The 18,982-nt window shown below is 42.5% G+C and overlaps 1 protein-coding gene and 1 pseudogene across 10 annotated transcripts in view; one reads left to right on the top strand and one right to left on the bottom strand.

Moving 5' to 3' along the window:
* GALNT11 (polypeptide N-acetylgalactosaminyltransferase 11) overlaps window positions 1-18,982 on the top strand; it is a 58,205-nt gene that overhangs the window by 17,268 nt on the left and 21,955 nt on the right. For 9 of the 10 annotated variants that reach the window (XR_007923808.3, XR_016210384.1, XR_011390304.2 and 6 more), the window contains 3 exons: window positions 10,400-10,732; window positions 14,216-14,339; window positions 18,653-18,819. Coding sequence is in view for 7 of the 10 variants with exons in the window: in XM_008263911.5 (XP_008262133.3) it covers window positions 10,435-10,732; window positions 14,216-14,339; window positions 18,653-18,819 (589 nt within the window). In the remaining 3 variants the exon portion in view is untranslated. Of the gene's footprint in view, window positions 1-10,269; window positions 10,294-10,399; window positions 10,733-14,215; window positions 14,340-18,652; window positions 18,820-18,982 lie in introns of those variants that run through there. The other variant, XM_002715065.6, reaches the window with a different exon arrangement.
* On the bottom strand, window positions 994-1,092 carry LOC127493802 (U6 spliceosomal RNA; annotated as a pseudogene).

Genomic DNA, 18,982 nt, shown 5'->3' with positions numbered 1-18,982 from the left:
CTATACTTTCCCACTGTTGGTCTTTCTTGCCAAGGAAACAGAGCTTTCTTTTGAGAACTCCAGATTGTGGCTGATTACTTGGTGACACCCCACATGAATGGACCCCTTGTGCCCAAGAACAGATTTAACTTAGCTGTCTTGATTGGAGCACGTGCTCTGTGTGATGTGAAATTTTTGGCCCCATTTTCTATATTTCCCAATTTCCCTTGGCTCTTGCTGTACACTCTCTGGGCAGTTCTTCCCCAGTTCTCTCCTCCTCCCTCCCTCCTTTCTTTCCTTTCCTTCCTTCATTGATAGTTTATCAATTTCATTTTTGCATAAAACATGGAAGAAATCTGTTCACCACATGAAAACTTTTCAGTCTAGGAATTTGCAAATGGCTCTTTTATCATGTCCACAGTAATTGTCTATGCTTTTAGACTTTAGAAATTTTAGTCTTTAGAAATTCCACGTGGGCCTGTTATTTCTTCTGTCCCGGTTACCGTATAATGATAAGGAGGAAGAGGACTAGGTAAGAACAGCACTCCAACCAGTTTTCTACTGTCCCCTTTTTTTTTTTAAAGATTTATTTATTTATCTGAAAGAGTTACACAGAGAAAGGAGAGGCAGAGAGAGAGAAAGTCTTCCATCTGCTGATTCACTCCGCAATTGGCCGCAATGGCCAGAGCTGCGCCAATCCGAAGCCAGGAGCTTCTTCCAGGTCTCTCTTGTGGGTGCAGGGGCCCAAGGACTTGGGCCATCTTGTACTGCTTTCCCAGGCCATAGCAGAGAGCTGGATGGAAAGTGGAGCAGCTGGGTCTCAAACGGGGGCCCATATGGGATGCCAGCACTTCAGGCCAGGGCATTAACCAGCTGTGCCACATGCTGGCCCCTCTGCTGTCCCTTCTTTCCAATCAAATTGATGGATATTATGGTTCACAGCACCCCCAGCTGTGGTAGCCATGATTAGAGACTCCATTTCTTCATCACCGCAGATTGCAAGCTGCAGGTGACAAAACTATGGCACACTTTACAAATGTGTATGTCATCCTTGTGCAGGGGCCATGCTAATCCTCTCTATTGTTCTGATTTTGGTCTGTGCACGGCCACGGCCTTTTCATTCCACCACAAGCAAGCACTTGCTATGTTAATTTAGGTCTCAAGTCTCATGTTCTCAGTGAGATCTTCTGTAAAATTTCACACACCCTTTCCCACTTCTGTTGCTTGTCTCTGCTTTATTTTTTCTCCTGAGCACTTACGCTTTCTAACACAGTGTTCAATGTAGTGTTCCAAACTAGATCAGGAAAGAAGTAAAACCGCTAAGGGCTGGGGGACTGAGAACAGAAACGGAATGTAAGTTGTAAGACAGGAGAAGTCCTGAGTGTCTGGACATGGATGTGGTGAGAGTGAGAATTGGAGCAGGCACCACTGGGGAGTCAGGATTGTGGTCAGAGAGGGAGATTTTCGATTGAAGAGTCATAAGTTCTGGATGATGATGAAATAAAGAACAGACATCATTGGGTATAATATGGGTGTAGGTTTTAAAAGGAACTTGAATCAAGATATTTCGAGACTAGGTGTTGAAGGGCTCTGGACAGGCCCTCCGTCGTAGTGGGAAGTGGGCAGAAGAAAGAGAGGAGAGGCGCACGTCAGTGCTGACCAATCATAGAGCTGCTTGGTGAGCAGTCCTTGCTTCCCCTGATGGGAGAAGGGATCCGTTGGCTTTCTTCCTGGTGTGTTTTGGGTGGTTCCCGTCTATGTTGAGGGCCAGGGAGTCCAAGGAGGAAATTGGAAGGCATGGAGTTGTTTGAGAAAATGAATCTGTGGATATGAATCTTGCAGTGTAGTTGAAGAGGTGCTTGGCTTCTGCGGTGCACAGTCCTCCTGGATCAGATCAGTCTGTGGTTATAATCTTAACTTTGGGGCCTCATGGCCTTTTGAGGAAGTAGTGATTTTGTTGCTTGTGTACTTGCTCTTTGCCTACACACAAATAAATATTTTAGGTAGTTAGTTTCTTAACTTTTCACCTAAATGTCAGTACTGAATACTTTTGTGTTGCAAAGTTGACAATTTGTCTTTCTTTTTTTGTCTTTTCATTTGCCCTAATGGGCTTCATTCACTTTAAGAACACTGCTTCCTCCTCCTCCTTCCTCTTTCCTCCTTCCTTCTTTATTTATTTTATTTAAAAGAGTTAGAGAGGGAGGGAGAGACAGGGAAATCTTCGATCTGATAGTTCATTCCCCAAAGTGGCTTCAGTGGCCGGAGCTGGGCCAGACTGAAGCCGGGAGCTAGGAACTTCCTCCAGGTCTCTTAAGTGGGTACAGGGGCCCAAGCTGATGGGCCATTTTTTTGCTGCTTCCCAGGTTCATTAGCAGGCAGCTGGATCAGAACTGGAGCAGCCAAGAACTGAACTGGCACCCATATGGGATGCAGGCATTGCAGGCACTGGCTTAACCCACTTAACCCACAGCACCGGCCCTGGGAACATTGTCTTCTAAAGCGTTTATATTTTTCTGTACATGCATGTAATTTTAACAGTGGTCACTAGGGCTGGCATTTTGGTGCAGCAGGTTAAGCCCTTGCCTGCGACATCGACATTCCTTGTGAGTACCTGGCTGCTCCACTTCCTATCCAGCTCCCTGCTAATGCACCTGGGGAAGCAGCAGCAGATTGTTGGAGTACTTGGGCCCCTGCCACCCATGGAGATCACAGATGGAGTTCCAGGCTCCTGGCTTCGGCCTGGCCCAGTCCTGGCTGTTGCAGCTGTTTGAGGGGTGAACCAGCGAAAGGAAAATCTCTCTCTGTCTCACCTTATCTCTCCTTATCTCTCTCTAACTGCCTTTCAAATAAATTAATTAATTTAAAAAAAAAAAGGTGCTCACAGCTCACATGACATCACTTTCATTGGTACCTGACTTTTCCTTTGTCCTGTAGTCATTTCCAGCGATCCCATTGGTATTAGTCAAGTTTTTTTTTTTTTTTTGACAGGCAGAGTGGACAGTGAGAGAGAGACAGAGAGAAAGGGAGAAAGGTCTTCCTTTTGCCGTTGGTTCACCCTCCAATGGCCGCCGCGGCCGGCGCACTGAGGCCGGCGCACCGCGCTGATCCGATGGCAGGAGCCAGGAGCCAGGTGCTTTTCCTGGTCTCCCATGGGTTGCAGGGCCCAAGCACCTGGGCCATCCTCCACTGCACTCCCTGGCCACAACAGAGAGCTGGCCTGGAAGAGGGGCAACCGGGACAGAATCCGGCGCCCCGACCGGGACTAGAACCCGGTGTGCTGGTGCCGCAAGGCGGAGGATTAGCCTAGTGAGCCGCGGCGCCGGCCTCAAGTTTTTGTTTGGGAGGGAATTAGTATTTTTGTTTTTTAATTGACTTGTAGTGAAATTCCTGGTAGACAGATAACAACAGTTAAGAAATTGAGCTAGTTACCAGCTTTATAGGCTTATGGTATAACCTGACACAGACAACTTAATTTTTTTCAAAAAATTAATTTTTTTATCTTGACACATAATTATTCATACATATTTACTTGGTCCACTGCATTGTGTAGATACATGTAGACATTGCATAAAGAGCAATTAGAGTATCTATCACCTTATTTATTTTATTTTTTATTTATCCTTTTTTATGGTGAGAACATTTAAAATCCTCTGAGCTATTTAGAAATATGTGGTACATATTCCTTTGCAAGGAATACCAGGACTTGTGCCTCCTGCCTGCCTATAACTTTATACCATGGACTAACCCCTCCCCATGCACTTGGCCCGCTTCCCTCCCTAGATTCTGGCAACCATTGTTCTGTTCCCAGCTCCTATGAGGTTAGCATTTTTAGAATCGACATATGAGTGAGATTGGACAGTGTTTGTTTTTCTATGCCTGGCTGTCTGATCTAACACAGCGGCCTCTAGGTTTCCTGTATTGTTGCAAATGACAGGATTTCAGCTGTTTTATGACTGAATAGTGTTCAGTTATGTGTATGTACCACATTTTCTTTATCCACTTATTTGTTAACTAATGGACAGGTTGTTTGTATATTTTGGCTATTTTGACTGTTTCTTCAGTAAACATAAGAGAGAGAACAGGTATGTTTCTGACATACCCATTTCTGCTCCTGTAGATACATACCCAGCTGGTGAGATTGCTGCATCAGAGTATCCCTATTTTTAATTTTTTAAAAAGGAATGTGAAACAGTTTTATGCCAGCAGTTTTCTCAAGTTACATGAGGCACACATATTTCCTCAAAAATACAAATTCAGGGCCGGCGCCATGGCTTACTAGGCTAATCCTCCGCCTTGCGGCACCAGCACACCGGGTTCTAGTCCCGGTCAGGGCACCGGATTCTGTCCCGGTTGCCCCTCTTCCAGGCCAGCTCTCTGTTGTGGCCAGGGAGTGCAGTGGAGGATGGCCCAGGTGCTTGGGCCCTGCACCCCATGGGAGACCAGGAGAAGCCCCTGGCTCCTGCCATCGGACCAGCGCGGTGCACTGGCCGCAGCACACCGGCTGCGGCGGCCATTGGAGGGTGAACCAACGGTAAAGGAAGACCTTTCTCTGTCTCTCTCTCTCACTGTCCACTCTGCCTGTCAAAAAAAAAAAAAAAATACAAATTCAGAAAACTAACATGGAAAAAATTAATTTGAATAGCTCTATATGTATTTAAGAAAGTAAACTCATTTTTTAAAAAAAGATTTTCTTATTTATCTGAAAATCAGAGTTATAGACAGAGGGAGAGACAGAGAGAGATCTTCTGTCTGCTAGCTCACTTCCCAGATAGCCACAATGGCCAGCACTAGGCCAGGCCAAAGCCAGGATCTTGTAACTCCATCCGAGTCTCCTACATGGGTGCAGGCACCCAAGCACTTGGGCCATCCTCTGCTGCTTCTCCCAGGTGCATTAGCAGGGTGCTGGGTCGGAAGTGAAACAGCTGGAACAGAAACTGGCTGGCGCACACATGGGATGCTGGCATTGTAAGTGGCGGCTTTACCCACTATGTCACAACGTTGGCCCTATAAACTCATTTTTTTAAATCTTCCCCCCAGAACTAAAGGCCTAAATAATTTCACTGGCGAATTCTACTAAACATTTAAAGAAGTATTAGTATAATAATGTGTTCAATTCAGAAAACAGAGAAGAATTAAATTCTTAACTCAAGAGACCAGCATAACCCTATTAGCAAAACCTAATGAATACAAGAAAAAAAAAATTATGGAACTATACTCCTATTTAATATAGGTGGGGGAGCTCTTCATATATAGCAGATCAAATCCAGAAAAAATAAAAATAAATATGTATTGTCTCTTTTTTATGTGTCTGATCTACAATTGAGATTTTATTTTTGTGTGTTTTCATGTTGGTAGTTATTTTATTTCTAATTTTTTTTATTTGACAGGTAGAATTAGAGACAGAGAGAAAGGTCTTCCTTTCATTGGTTCACTCCCCTAATGGCCGCTACGGCCGGTGCTGCGCTGATCCGAAGCCAGGAGCTGGGTGCTTCCTCCCAGTCTCCCATGCAGGTGCAGGGCCCAAGCACTTGGGCCGTCCTCTGCTGCCCTCCCGGGCCTATAGTTATTTTATTTCTAGTGGAAGACGCCCTTAAACATTTCATTTCAAACATGGGGGTTATGCTGGTGGCAAATTCCTTTAGTTTTTCTTTGCCCTGAGAAGTCTATTTTTCCTTCATTTCTGAAGGGTCTTTTGCTGGGTGTAGTATTGTTGACTGGCCATTGTTTTTCTTTCAGCACTTTGAATATTTCATCCTATTCTCTTCTGGCCTGTAAGTTTCAGTCAAGAAGTCTACTGCTAGTCTAATGGGGATTCCCTTATACATGACTTGATCGTTTTCTCTTGGTGTTTTTTAGAATTTATTTATTTATTTTTTCCTTTTCTGACACTTTGACTTAGTATGCCTGGGGAGAGACTCAATTGCAGTATACCTTGGAAAGGTTGAATCTATTAGAATTCCACTGGGCTTCCTGGTCCTGGATGTCTGTATCTTTTATAAGGTTTGGGAAGTTTTTGATTATTATTTAACTTAATAGTTTTTCTGTGCCTTTTTCCTTCTCTTTCCCAACTAGACTACTTACAAAACAAATGTTTGTTCCCATAAGTCTCAAAGGCTTTTTTTCATTTAATTTTTTTGTTCTGACTGGGTTATTTTAAAAGACTTTTCACAGTTAGAAATTCATTTTTTTGCCTGCTCAATTCTGCTGAGGCTCTCAGCTGTATTTTAAATTCAGTATATTGATTTCTTTAGCTCTAAGATTTGATTGGTTCTTTGTAGCATATTTTTATGAAGATGAGAGAGAGATTCCATATGCTGATTCACTTCCAAAATGGCTGCAATGGCTGGGGTTGGACCAGGCTAAAGCCTGGAGCCTGGAACTCCATCCAGGTGTCCCACATGAATAGCAAGTGCCCAAGTACTTGGGCCATCTTCCTAAGTATGAGTAGTGAGACTTGAACCGGTACCCTGACATGGTATGCTGGTATTAGAAATGATGACTTAACCAACTGTGCCACAATACTCCTGCCTTTTTAAATTTCTAAAAAATAATTATTTGAGAGGCAGGAGGGATACATATATAATATATATGTATGTATTATATATATATATATATATAGAGAGAGAGAGAGAGAGAGAGAGAGTTCTCATCTGCTGGTCACTTCCTAAATGCTTGCTTGCAACTTCTGGGTCTGGGCCAGAGTCAAAACTATGAGCTGGGAGCTCAGTCCAGGTCCCCATGTGGGTGGCAGGGATCCAAGTACTTGAGCCACTGCTGCTGCCTCCCAGGGTCACGTTAGCAGGAAGCTGGAATTGGGATCTAGAACTGGGAATTGAACTCCAGCACTCTGATGTAGATTGTGAGCCTTTTAACTGCTAGGCTTTATGTCTGCCCCATTCTGATGGGTTCTTTTTTTATGATCTCTGTCGCTTTGCTAAATTCTCATTCATATCATGAATTGTGTTCTTAATATTGAATTATCTGCTTGTTTTTTCTTATTAAATTTCCTTATTTTTTTGTTTGTTTTTTGTTTTAGTTCTTAGGCAATCCATTAATTTTCCGTTTCTTTGTGGTCTGTTGGCTAGAGAGCTATTGTGTTCTTGTTGCCTTATTTTTTTTTTCATGATTCTTATGCTTTTTGTTTTTGTGCATCTAGTGATCATTTTATTCTAACAATTTTATAGGGTGGCTTTTGTGGTAAAAGACCTTCTGCTGAAAATATGTCCCAGGATGTTGGTCGGATATGCTGTGTTGGCTTCCGGTCTAGATGGGTGCCCTAGTGTAGTGTCTATACATCTTCAGATGTAATCAGTACTTAGTGATGTTTGTGAATGTCTCAGTGACCTAGGCTCTGAGGGTTGTGGGACTGCACCGTCTGGGATATAGCTCCCTGGGTGGGACATGTACACTGACAGCGCTGTACATGGTTCATCTTTCAGGTGTTGGGGTCTCGTCGGTTTTTGTGGGTGGTGTGAGTTCCAAGGCCTCCTGAGGGCCCAGGTGGGTGTGTCGCAGCATGCCTGCGGGGTGTGGTGCCATTCTGCTTCTGAGAGCTGCACAGGGGCTGAGCTGCAACAGTGTGCCCAGATGGGGCACCTGACAGTGTGTGAGGGCTACACAGATGATTTCACGGAGCCTCTAAACTGACCTGCCCAGGGAGGTGCCTGACTGCTTCCCGGGTCTGGCTGTGTAAGGCTGGACGTCTGCTGCTCAGGGCCTCGGTGGCCTGTGTGTCTGAGAACCGGCTGTCCGCCTGCTTCTTGAGGCCGCAGCTGCTCCCCAGGGGCCTTGGCAGGCCAAGCCATTCTGAAAAGGCTACATGATTACTTCTTGGGGTTGTGGCTAGCTAGGGTCATTCCTCTGCTTCTCTGGGTTTCTGTGGGCCAGGCAACTGAGGGCTGGTTGGTCAACTGCTTTGTGTGGGAAGGGCACGGGCGCAGGGCCACTTGGCTGCTTCTAGGGTGGCAGGAGGGTGAGTAGGACTACCTATGTTCTGGGGGCCTCAGCAGTCCAGAGTCACTCAAGGTGCGTCACCAAGTTCTCTGGGATGTGGGCGGGCAGGCAGGGCCTCCTTGCTGACCCACAGGGCTGTGTTTGGAGAGCTGCTGGGAAGCAGTTGCTTCATAGGACCACAGGTGAGTGGAGTCCTTGCAGAAAGAGCCTGGGTAATCTGTCAGCTCCCCGCCCGGGCGCAACGTGAAGGCTCCTGGGTTCTCCAGCAGCAGATGCCTAAGTATGTGTGGTTTGCCGAGGGTCCCTTGTTTTTTTGAGCTGAGCAAATTCCCTGAGGATTCAGGGTTGAACTCATGAAATGAAATGCCAGATGTGCGTAGTTTTTTTCTCTGTAAGGCCAGTGTGAATCTCCTTGCTCATAGGACCAACAAGGGCTAGTCCTGTGACTGCTTTTCTGCCTGTTCCCCAGTGAGTAGGATCCTCTCCACACTACCCAAGGTTGGGGGAGGGGTTCTGGCAGCAGTCCCTTGACCACCTGGCTGTGCACAGGGACTGTGGGGTTCTTTCTGGCAGTTGGTTTCACCTGGGCGGGCCAGGTACTAAGGCCTGGACTTAATTCCCTTTCCCTCTTTGAAGTGAAAAATGTCTCTCCACACTGATGCTTGGAGTGGGGTGGCATGGGCAACTGCCTAGTGGCCTGTTACACTAAAGCCAGGCTCTCCCTGGGCCTCCCCAGCTCTTGTAAAGGTAGTCTGGTGTGCGAATTGGTGTCTCTGTGAGGAGACAGTTGGTGGAGGATTTTCCTCAGTTCCCATCGTGTTCTGCCTCCCCCTAAGACAGCTTAAGTTTTAAAGCAAGGCTTACTGGTGCTAACCTGGCTTGCTTCTGACCTCTTGGGGATCCTATTTAAAATTATTTTGTTCTATAGAAATAAGTAAATTATAAGTAGTATCCCTGTGTAGATTTTTATGGATCTGTGTTAGTTATCTAGGGTTTCTCTGCCCTGAGTCTGCTCAGTGAGACTATTTTATATGTGCATTTGACTCTTTAGAAAGAATTCCCCAGGAATTCTAAAAACAAGATGTTATCAGAAAGCTTACAGAATGCTGTTCCCCTTCCTGCTTTGTTTTACAGGACATCTTTAAAAGAGGGGAAAACAGTTGAAAATAACTGTTAGAGTGGGGCCAGTGCCATGGCGTAGTGGGTAAAGCCGCCGCCTGCGGTACCATTGTCCTATGTGTGCACCAGTTCGGGTCTCAGCTCCTCTACTTCCAGTCCAGCTCTCTGCTGTGGCCTGGGAAAGCAGTAGAGGATGGCCCAGGTCCTTGGGTCCCTGCACCAGCATGGGAGACCCAGAGGAAGCTCCTGGCTTCAGATTGGCACAGCTCTGGCCATTGTGGCCATCTGAAAAGTGAACCAGCAGATGGAAGACAACTCCCTCCCTCCCTCTCTCCCTCCCTCCCTTTCTTTCTCTGTCTCTCTCTCTCTCTCTGCCTTCCAAATAAATAATTAAATCTTAAAAAAAAAAAAAAGAAGAAGAAATTAACTGTTAGATCTAGAGTAGGCACAAGGGCTGGTATAACCTTTGGAAACAGAACTGGTTTATTTTTAATTATTTATTTATTTGAAAGAGTTACACAGAAAGAGAAGTAGAGGCAGAGAGAGGGAGAGGGAGAGGGAGAGAGAGGTCTTCTACCTGCTGGTTCACTCCCCAGTTGGCCGCAACAGCTAGAGCTGTGCCAATCTGGAGCCAGCAGCTTCTTCCAGGTGTCCCACGCAGGTGCAGGAGCCCAAGGACTTGGGCCATCTTGTACTGCTTTTCCAGGCCATAGCAGAGAGCTGGGGGACCCAAGGAGTTGGACCATCTTTCACTGCTTTCCCGGGCCATAGCAGAGAGCTGGATCGGAAGTGGAGCAGCCTGGGTTTGAACTGGCGCCCATATGGGATGTCGGCACTGCAGGTGGCAGCTTTACTCACTACACCACAGTGCCGGCCTCTGTTTATTTTTTCGAGTTGCTTATTTTTAATAGTAATTTTAAGATTCTCATGTTTAAAAAAAGACTTGCAGTTTTACAGTTGGAGGGAAGTCTGGAATGTCTGGTTTTGATACATGTAGTACTTAAATTTTCCTCATGAAATGTTAAAAGGTGAAAAAAATGACCAAACTGCTGACAGTCCCGACCAAAGGTTAAGCAGCATCCATTAACATGGCCAAGTGAATAAGTCAGCTATTCAGAGCATGACAAGTAAATAGTCACGATGCCGTGGTTTCCTGAGCGTTAATACACTGGCCTCTGGTTTTAATTGTTGAACCATTTTAAAAACTCTGCTGTTTATCTTGTATTTGAGCCTCTCTCAGTGGTATGGAGAAGGGTCCTACTTGGTGGTTCGGAAAACAGTGAACATGTATTTGGTGGATGATTTAAAGTGGTCTGAAGTGTCTAACATATCTATGTTTCTTTTTTAGGAAATTGAAGATGGCTTCTCAGTTATGCTAGGTCTATGATGGGAAGTGTCACAGTTCGATATTTCTGTTATGGGTGCCTTTTTACATCTGCAACTTGGACAGTTTTACTTTTTGTTTATTTCAACTTCAGTGAAGTGACACAACCACTTAAAAATGTGCCCATCAAGGGGTCTGGGCCCCATGGACCCTTTCCAAAAAAATTTTATCCCCGCTTCACCCGAGGTCCAAGTCGAGTATTAGATCCACAGTTCAAAGCAAACAAAATTGATGATGTGATAGATAATCACATTGAAGATCCAGAAAAAGGCCACTTGAAATTCTCTTCTGAATTGGGTAAGTGTATTTGATTTTTTACTATGGCCAAAATAAAATATTTAATACTTTGAAGTTAAAGTTTGATTACCCCTTAAATCAAGTGTTGCTCATGGCATTAGAAATGTGTCCTTTTTTTCCACACTGATTTATTTTGTTTGTGAACTAGTTGAGGTTCTATGATTTTTGCAGACCCAGTGGGGAGTTCTGTTCTGTTTTGTCCAGTTCTGACTTCAAGATTTTATGAGGACTTGGTAGAAAGCTAACAAGGTTTAGAGAGGTGGGGAAAATGAAAAATTGAATAGCTAGAAAGAGAATGGTACTTATGAGGGAAGATTTTAATTGCTAGGATTATTTAATAGGGAAAAGAAATGATTGAAAGATAACTAACTTATTTTGAAATGCATATTTCATTAAACAGAACATAAAGCATTGGGTTTATAAATCAGCTGAAATTACTTGTATGTAACCAAATTTCCATGTAAGAATTATTAAGGTGCTAGAATATATATTAAATCTAGTTTATACAATCTTAGTATAAAATAGAAAGCAAATTTTTCCTCAAATGGTATTTGTTCAGTTTGGAAACAAGGATCTGCCATCAATGCCTTTGTATAGTCCTACATGCTTGGATTTATAAAATTTTAAGGGATAAGTGAGTTATTTTGGTTATCTTCACATCTTTTTTTTTTTAAGATTTTATTTATTTTATTTCAGAGGTAGAGTTACAGACAGTGAGAGGGAGAGACAGAAGAGAAATGTCTTCCTTCCATTAGTTCACTCCCCAAATGGCTGCAATGACCAGAACTGTGCAGATCCAAAGTCAGGAGCCACACTCTTCTTCCAGGTCTCCCATGCAGGTGCAGGGGCCCAAGCACTTGGGCTATCTTCTGCTCTCCCAGGCCATAGCAGAGAGCTGGACTGGAAGTGGAGCAGCCGGGACTAGAACCAGCTCCCATATGGGATGCCAGCACCACAGGTGGAGGATTAACCTGCGCCACAGTGCTAGCCCCATACCTTCACATCTTAAGAAAGGACTTTGATTTTGTTATAGAGATATCAAATAATAGGTAGTTTAGGAGTAAAAGCCTTAAAAGAAAGCCTGTAGGCAGAGATTTTGAGATTAGGAGAGTCATAGGCTCTAACGGAAATGTTAAAACGGACTTTTAATTTGGTCACAGTTTCAAAGAAATAAGTTTTTGAGACAGTGATTTTTCTGGAGTCAGCACTATGGTGCAGCAGGTTAAGCCACCACCTACAGTGCAGGTTCAAGTTATGGCTGCTCCACTTCTGATCCAGTTTCCTGCTAATGCACCTGTGAAAACAGCGGAAAATGACCTGAGTGCTTGGGCCCCTGCCACCCACGTGAAAGACCCAGATTTAGGCCTGGCCCAGTCCCAGCTACAGTAGCCATTTGAAGAGTGAACCAGTAGGTGGAAGATTGATGGATTTCTCTCTCTCCCTCTCCCTCTCCCTCTCCTCTAAGTCTGCCTTTCAAATAAACAAAATAAATCTTAAATAAATCTTTAAAATTGAAAATATGTTCTCATTATTATAAAATTAATTAAAATATTTCCTCTGACATGCTACTTGACTTTGGCTGTGATTCTACTTGGGCAGAGGAGGGACAAAATTAAACTAAGGTGATTTTTTTTTTAAGATTTTATTTATTTGAAAGGGAGAGAAAAAGATCTTCCACCTGCTGGTTCACTCCTCAAATGGCCACAGTGACCGGGGGTGGGCTAAGATGAAGCCTTGAGCCTAGAACTCCATTCACGTCTTCCTCATGGGTGGCAGGGGCCTAAGCACTTGGACCATCCTTTGTTGCTTTCCCAGGCACATTAGCAGGACCTGGGTCAGTAGTGGAGAAACCGGGACATGAACCTGCACCCACGTGGGATGCCAGCAGCGTCACAGATGGTGGCTTAACCCACTATGCCACAGTGACAGCCCTATGTGTATTTCATCTCTCTCATACCCACGTGTCCATAAGTCAGTCAGCATATTAAAGCCATAGAGTTTTCCTGTCCAAAAGAATTTGACTTCTAAATTCAGTCATTTCACCGAATTTGTTTAACAAATTCTTTTTTTTCTTTTTAATATTTTATTTATTTATTTGAGAGGTAGAGCTACAGGCAGTGGGGGGAAGGTCTTCCATCCGCTGGTTCACTCCTCAAATGGCCAAAATGGCCAGAGCTGGGCTGATCGGAAGCAGGGAGCCAGGAGCCAGGAGCTTCTTCCAGGTCTCCCACGTTGGGGTGGGGCCCTAGCACTTAGGCCACCTTCTGCTGCTTTGCCAGGCCATAACAGAAGAGCTGGATCAGAAGTGAAGCAGCTAGGACTCGACCCGGCTTCCACATGGGATGCTGGCACTGCAGGCGGCAGCTTTACCCACTACGCCACAGCGCTGGCCCCAATCATTTTTTCTTTTTAACATCTGTTCATGTCCATTGAGATTAGTTTTGCATGAACAGACTTTGGGAAATGCTGGTAAAAGGGTCGTTCTGTGAGAGAAGGCTAAAGGGAAGAGAAAACAAAGGAGACATTATCATTCTATGTGCAGAGAAGACTCTGGGAGGACACTAGAACAGGAATGCAAGATTCTGGTGGTTTTTGAATCGGTCTGTGCAGGATTTTCTTGTCAGTGCAGCTGATTAAAGCCTGAGACCATGGGCACCCTTCTTAGTGGAAAGGTTTGTTGACAGCCTTTTGGAGAGGGAGGGGTTCATATAAAAATTTGGCAATACTTGAAGTCTGTTGAGGTCCATTTGGGTTCTATTTTTAAGATTTTATTTATTTGAGAGGTAGAGTTACAGAGAGAGAAGGAAATGCTTTCTCGGGGCATAGCAGAGAGCTGGATCAGAAGTAGAGCAGCGGAGACACCAATTGGTGTCCATATGGGATGCTGGTGCCGCAGGTGGAGGCTTAGCTTACACTTGGCCCCTATAGTAAGATATTCTTAAGATGATGGCTTATGAGCAAGTCTCATTTATAGTTAAGGCTCAGTTGCTTTGATACGAATTTGACTTCAAGCTAAAAAACGTGTGCTTTTGAGACTGGCATTGTGGCTTAGCTGGTAAAGCTGCCACCACCTACAATGCCAGCATTCCATGTGGGTGCCAGTTTGTGTCCCAGCTGCTCCACTTCCAGTCCAGCTCCCTGCTGATGGCCTGGGAAAAGCAGCAGAAGGTGGGTCACATGGGAGACCAGATGATGCTCCTGGCTTCTGGCCTTGGCCTGGCTCAGCCCTGGCCATTGTGGCCATTTGAGGAGTGAACCAGCAAATGGAGGACCTCTGGCTCTGTGTCTCTCCCTCTCTGTAACTCTGGCTTTCAAATAGATAAATAAAATCTTTTTAAAAAATATATTTTTTGAACTGGAGATAATGTAATATTTAAGAAACATGGCTGTGGGATAAAGTCAGCATTTTCTTAAAATCATAACAATAACTGTAGTAATCCTTTTCAGATTTAATGCACTGACTGTAACTTCACTCTTTTGCAGGTATGATTTTTAATGAACGCGATCAGGAGTTGAGAGACTTGGGCTATCAGAAACATGCCTTCAATTTGCTTATTAGTAACCGCTTGGGCTACCATAGAGATGTGCCAGATACGAGGAATGCGGCGTATGTTGCTAGTTTCTGCTAATACATTTTTAAATAAAGGAATGCTTTCACTGCCAGTATAAGAAGCTCTGAGGATGGTATTCATGTTTTGCAGTTAATTTCTAGTAAGCTGAACAATGACGCTTACCTTGAGACTCATTTCCATTTGTATTATACTTGAAGCCTCATGGTCTGAGATTGTACCAGCAAAGTTCTAGAGCTTGTTGTATGTCTCTTTTGAAATCAGTGTGGGAAAGTGGAAAGGAGTGCTACCTGAGAGACGCTAAGTTTGCTTTTGCGCTAAGTCTTTTGTCAGGTTCCTAGCAAAGAGGAATTAAACTCAGTGAAGAACACTGCCTGTGGCATCACTTTGCTCCTTCATGGTTTTTGCCTCTTTAGAGGCTTTTCGTCCACGGGTTCAGTCAAGTGCTTCCACAGACAGGCCTTTGTTGAGCACCTTCTGCGTGGTGTGCGCGCTGTACATGTTGTGAAGGCCTGGAAATGAACAGAACAGGAAGTAGTGTCTGGGATCACAAGGCTCAGCGTCTAGCCAGAGGGGGCAGATAAGTCAGCAAGTAATAGTGTCGGCACATAAGCTGGCAAAATGAGGACCCCCAAAAGCCAGAGCGGTCAGGAAAGACTTTGCCGAGAGGTGAAGACAGCAGGGATGCGAAGGAAGGCTTTGCCCTGTAAAGGCAGCAGCACGTGGCAAACGCTGAGGCATGCAATCCCGTGCTTTAAGGGACTAAAGAGGGCTCACTTTGGCTGCAGCAGGATAGCAGGAGGCTGAAAGTAGGCCACCTGCAAGAATTTAGGACTCTGGATTGTTTTCTGTACGTTAATAGTTGGTTGCTATGGCCACCTAATCCTTTTTGTCAAATAGTTACTTAAATGGAATGTCCTCTGTAACCTTGCTATATTATAGTTTATTCAAATTATTTTTGTTACATGGGAAAAAATTAAATTTTCAAATAGGTTTTTTTGTCATTCTAAAGAATACTTTATTGAATAAGTTTTATTCACAGGAAAATAAGCTTTAATCTATGATGAATGCCATATTACACAGCACAAAAACAGTTTTCTTAGTTTTCCATACTGATGGAAAGATTTCTACCAAATGATAAAGTCATAACATTATAGTCACAAATATAGTACTCTGTCTCAAAAACATTTCACAGTTATTATAATACTAATACAATAACATCAGAATCATTCACTCTGTTAGCTTAAAGTTTAAGAAAAAAATAAAAGATCTAACAAGTTACATTAAAGCTTTTATTACATCAAATCAGAAATGCAAGTTTGTTACTAAGTATAGACAAAATTGTAAAATATACTTATGTAGTACTTTAAATGTTATATAATGATACCTAATAAGAATATTATAAATGCCAAAAATCTGTGTGCATACCTGCAAGCTTTAGACTTCAAAACAGAATCTTACCTCGCAAATACTAGTGTAGTATTGACCAATTTGAAGAAATAGGTATTTAAGATTTTCCTGTTGTATCAGTTATAAAGTGTCACCTAATATGCATAATGGAAAGAATAGTTGAAAAAAATAAACATTTGACACCTTCCAGGAGAGGCAGGTTGGTAACATTTTTCACCTTCAAGCTATGTCCCAGTCAAGGCTCTGCCACTAAGTAGCTACCTATAGTTTTGGATGAACCACCACACCTTTGAGCCTAGCTGCCTCACCTGTACAATGAAGGGGATGAATTGGGTATTCCGTCAGGCCATTTCTTTCTCTGACATGCTATGATTCCATTATGCTGAGAAAGAAATCCACATTGTGTTAAGTGTACAAGAGTCAAATTGAAACTGATTATTAAGGTGGGAATAAGTCACCTGTTTCTCTTAGAAAGCTCAACTAAATTTGATAACTTTTTCAAATACTTTTAAAAGAATTTAAATATTTGAAAGGATCTGACCTACTTGTTGACTGTAATTTATATCTTGACTGTGAAAAACACTAAAAAATATGAGTATCATGAAACAGTTATGTAAGAATTTCTTTTAAGTTTTAGCCCACATTTCCAGGTAATGACAAGCACATGGAGGGGTGAAACAGTGTTTTGATGGGAATGAGTATTTGTAGCATACCTGGTTTCCTTAAACTCTGATAGCCTCGTAAGATGTTGTTATTTCACGAATGAAGAAATGACTATTTTTTAAAAGTAGATTTGGCTAAAAAGAACTATGTCAAATGTTCATCACAATTTTATTATTTCTTTAATGGCGATGATATATAGCCTGTGCCATTTCTCTCACTCCCTCTGCCACTCTTCCCATTCAACACTTGAGTAATCAGGAAATAAAATGATGATTTGTGTCTAATAGGTACAATAAATGCACCTAATGATGGAGTGATGATCTCCAGAAAATTCAAAATACAAATTTTATCCACTAAAATATCAACAGAAAAAAAAAACACCAAAATTTACATAACAACAAAATATTAACAGGATCAAATCACATTACATGCTTTCACTATACCCATGCTATCCCACCTCAGTCCCTAACAAAAGAGGGGAAGAAAATCAAATTAGCAGGAAAGGGGAATACAGAGCCATTAATTGATAAGCCAGAGTTTATTTTATAAATGTGGCACTCATTTCTCAAAAATTTAGACAAGATTTTTCATCAGCTAACTAAATATTGTAAGGACAGTTGTTCATTACAAAATAATATGAATCTTCACATGATCAAAATATGATAATACGAGTGATGTCTTTGAAACTCTAGAATGAATTTTATACAGCAGAGTAATGTCTACATGTAAATACTGATAACTATGGGGAGGGGTAGGGTGGCAAAAGAGGGGAGGTATAGATTCAGATGTTACAATTTTGACCTTATGAGTAATCGAATTTTACACAATTAGCTGGAAAGAATATGGTGCTCTTTGCAGTGTGAACAAAGAAATACACTGGCAGGTTTCCAAAAATCTGATTAGAAGAAGTTGGAGTGCTGAGCGATTTTAAGATCCTGAAGCAACAGCATTTCTAAACAAGTCTTAAAATAAACATGTTAGCCAAATCAGCTTCATGCATTAAATTTTGCAACTCGTGGAGAGGGAAAAAAATAAACAAGTTGCTTAACTCTAAAGCACACAGGCTTTAAAAAGAGTTTTAATGACTGAGGCTCCAAGAACAGGAAAAGCCTTATGTTAAAACAATTCAGTCCTTGATGGCCCAAGTACTTGCACCCCATGGGAGACCAGGATAAGCACCTGGCTCCTGCCATCGGATCAGCGCGGTGCGCCAGCTGCAGCACGCTGGCCATGGCGGCCATTGAGGGATGAACCAACGGCAAAAGGAAGACCTTTCTCTCTATCTCACTGTCCTGCCTGTCCAAAAAAAATAAATTAATAAATTAAAAAAAATAACAATTCAGTCCTTGAGTCCTTGCCTAACAGCTAGCTTGAACTATCTACCTGACTTACAGCTGAAGTGCCCTGGAAAACATACTTTAAATACTTGAACACTTTTCCCCTTAAAATGCTTCCAATTCAAACTAAAATTCAAGGCTTAGCCTACACAGGTCAAATTCAACTTAATGACTGAGGAAACTTCAGTGGCAGCCAGTGCCAAGGTGAAGAGCTGTGGATTTACAGAAGTGAAGCAAAAACAAGGCAGTCATCATCACTTCAACTTTTAAACTGTCTTTGAAATTTGCAGGGTTTTAAATGAATATCGCTTAATGTAGTAATCAACAGAGGTTAGGAAAGCATAGCAGTATGATTCTCTTAGAAAATACACAGAAAAAGATCGTTTTTAAAAAGTTGCCCTCAAGCATTCAATAAATGCCTCATTGACCTCTGTAAAAAGTCTGCAGAAATCTTGTAATGTAAACCTTGGGTGTTCTGTGAAGCATTTTTAAACTTCTATTTCTTAATCACGCTGAGTTGTCCTCAAGTGTTTTTTTAAAAAAACAATTATTCTTGTCAGTGTTTTATAATTTCTAAGAGACTTCAAAAGAAGTTTTATGTATCTTTTCTTTTGAAACCTCATTGCTGGACATCAGTTTATGGGTGCATTTGTAGCAATTTCATTAAAAATAATGTGTTGCTGTGTAACTTCTCTACCAAAAAGGAAAAAAAAGCATTTCTTAAATGGCCTAAGTGAGTTAGATTTAGGAGAGAGAAATTATTATTCAAATGGAAAACATCTGAAAACAAACCACATTTTTTCTTAAAATACTTTTTAAAAAGTTGTTGTCATAATATAAGATAGAGGCTTGACAAGAGGACAATCACTGTTTATCAAATAATAACCTTAGATCTTTGAGCCTTTTAAAACATCAGCATTTTCTCATCTTTATATTTGCAGATGTAAAGACAAGTCGTACCCGGCTGACTTGCCAGTTGCTAGTGTTGTGATTTGTTTTTACAATGAAGCTTTCTCTGCCTTGCTCCGGACCGTGCACAGTGTCCTGGACCGCACGCCAGCACACCTTCTCCATGAGATCATCCTTGTCGATGATGACAGTGACTTTGGTAAGTAAAGCCGTCACTGTGGTGTCATTCACTGTGGCATTGATAAACACCAGTCAAACTGACTGCTCAAATATGTAGTTGGTGTGATTCCTACCCATACAGTTGAAACTGAGCCAACTTCAAATAAATGCCTGTCCGTTTGTAATTATAGGATAATTCATTT

The sequence above is a fragment of the Oryctolagus cuniculus genome, chromosome 7, assembly GCF_051225735.1.
Source record: "Oryctolagus cuniculus isolate XC-2025 breed Fujian yellow rabbit chromosome 7, ASM5122573v1, whole genome shotgun sequence".
Taxonomy (NCBI): domain Eukaryota; kingdom Metazoa; phylum Chordata; class Mammalia; order Lagomorpha; family Leporidae; genus Oryctolagus; species Oryctolagus cuniculus.
The sequence above is the reverse complement of the archived record's forward strand: the minus strand, read 5'-3'. Positions and strand labels throughout refer to the sequence as shown.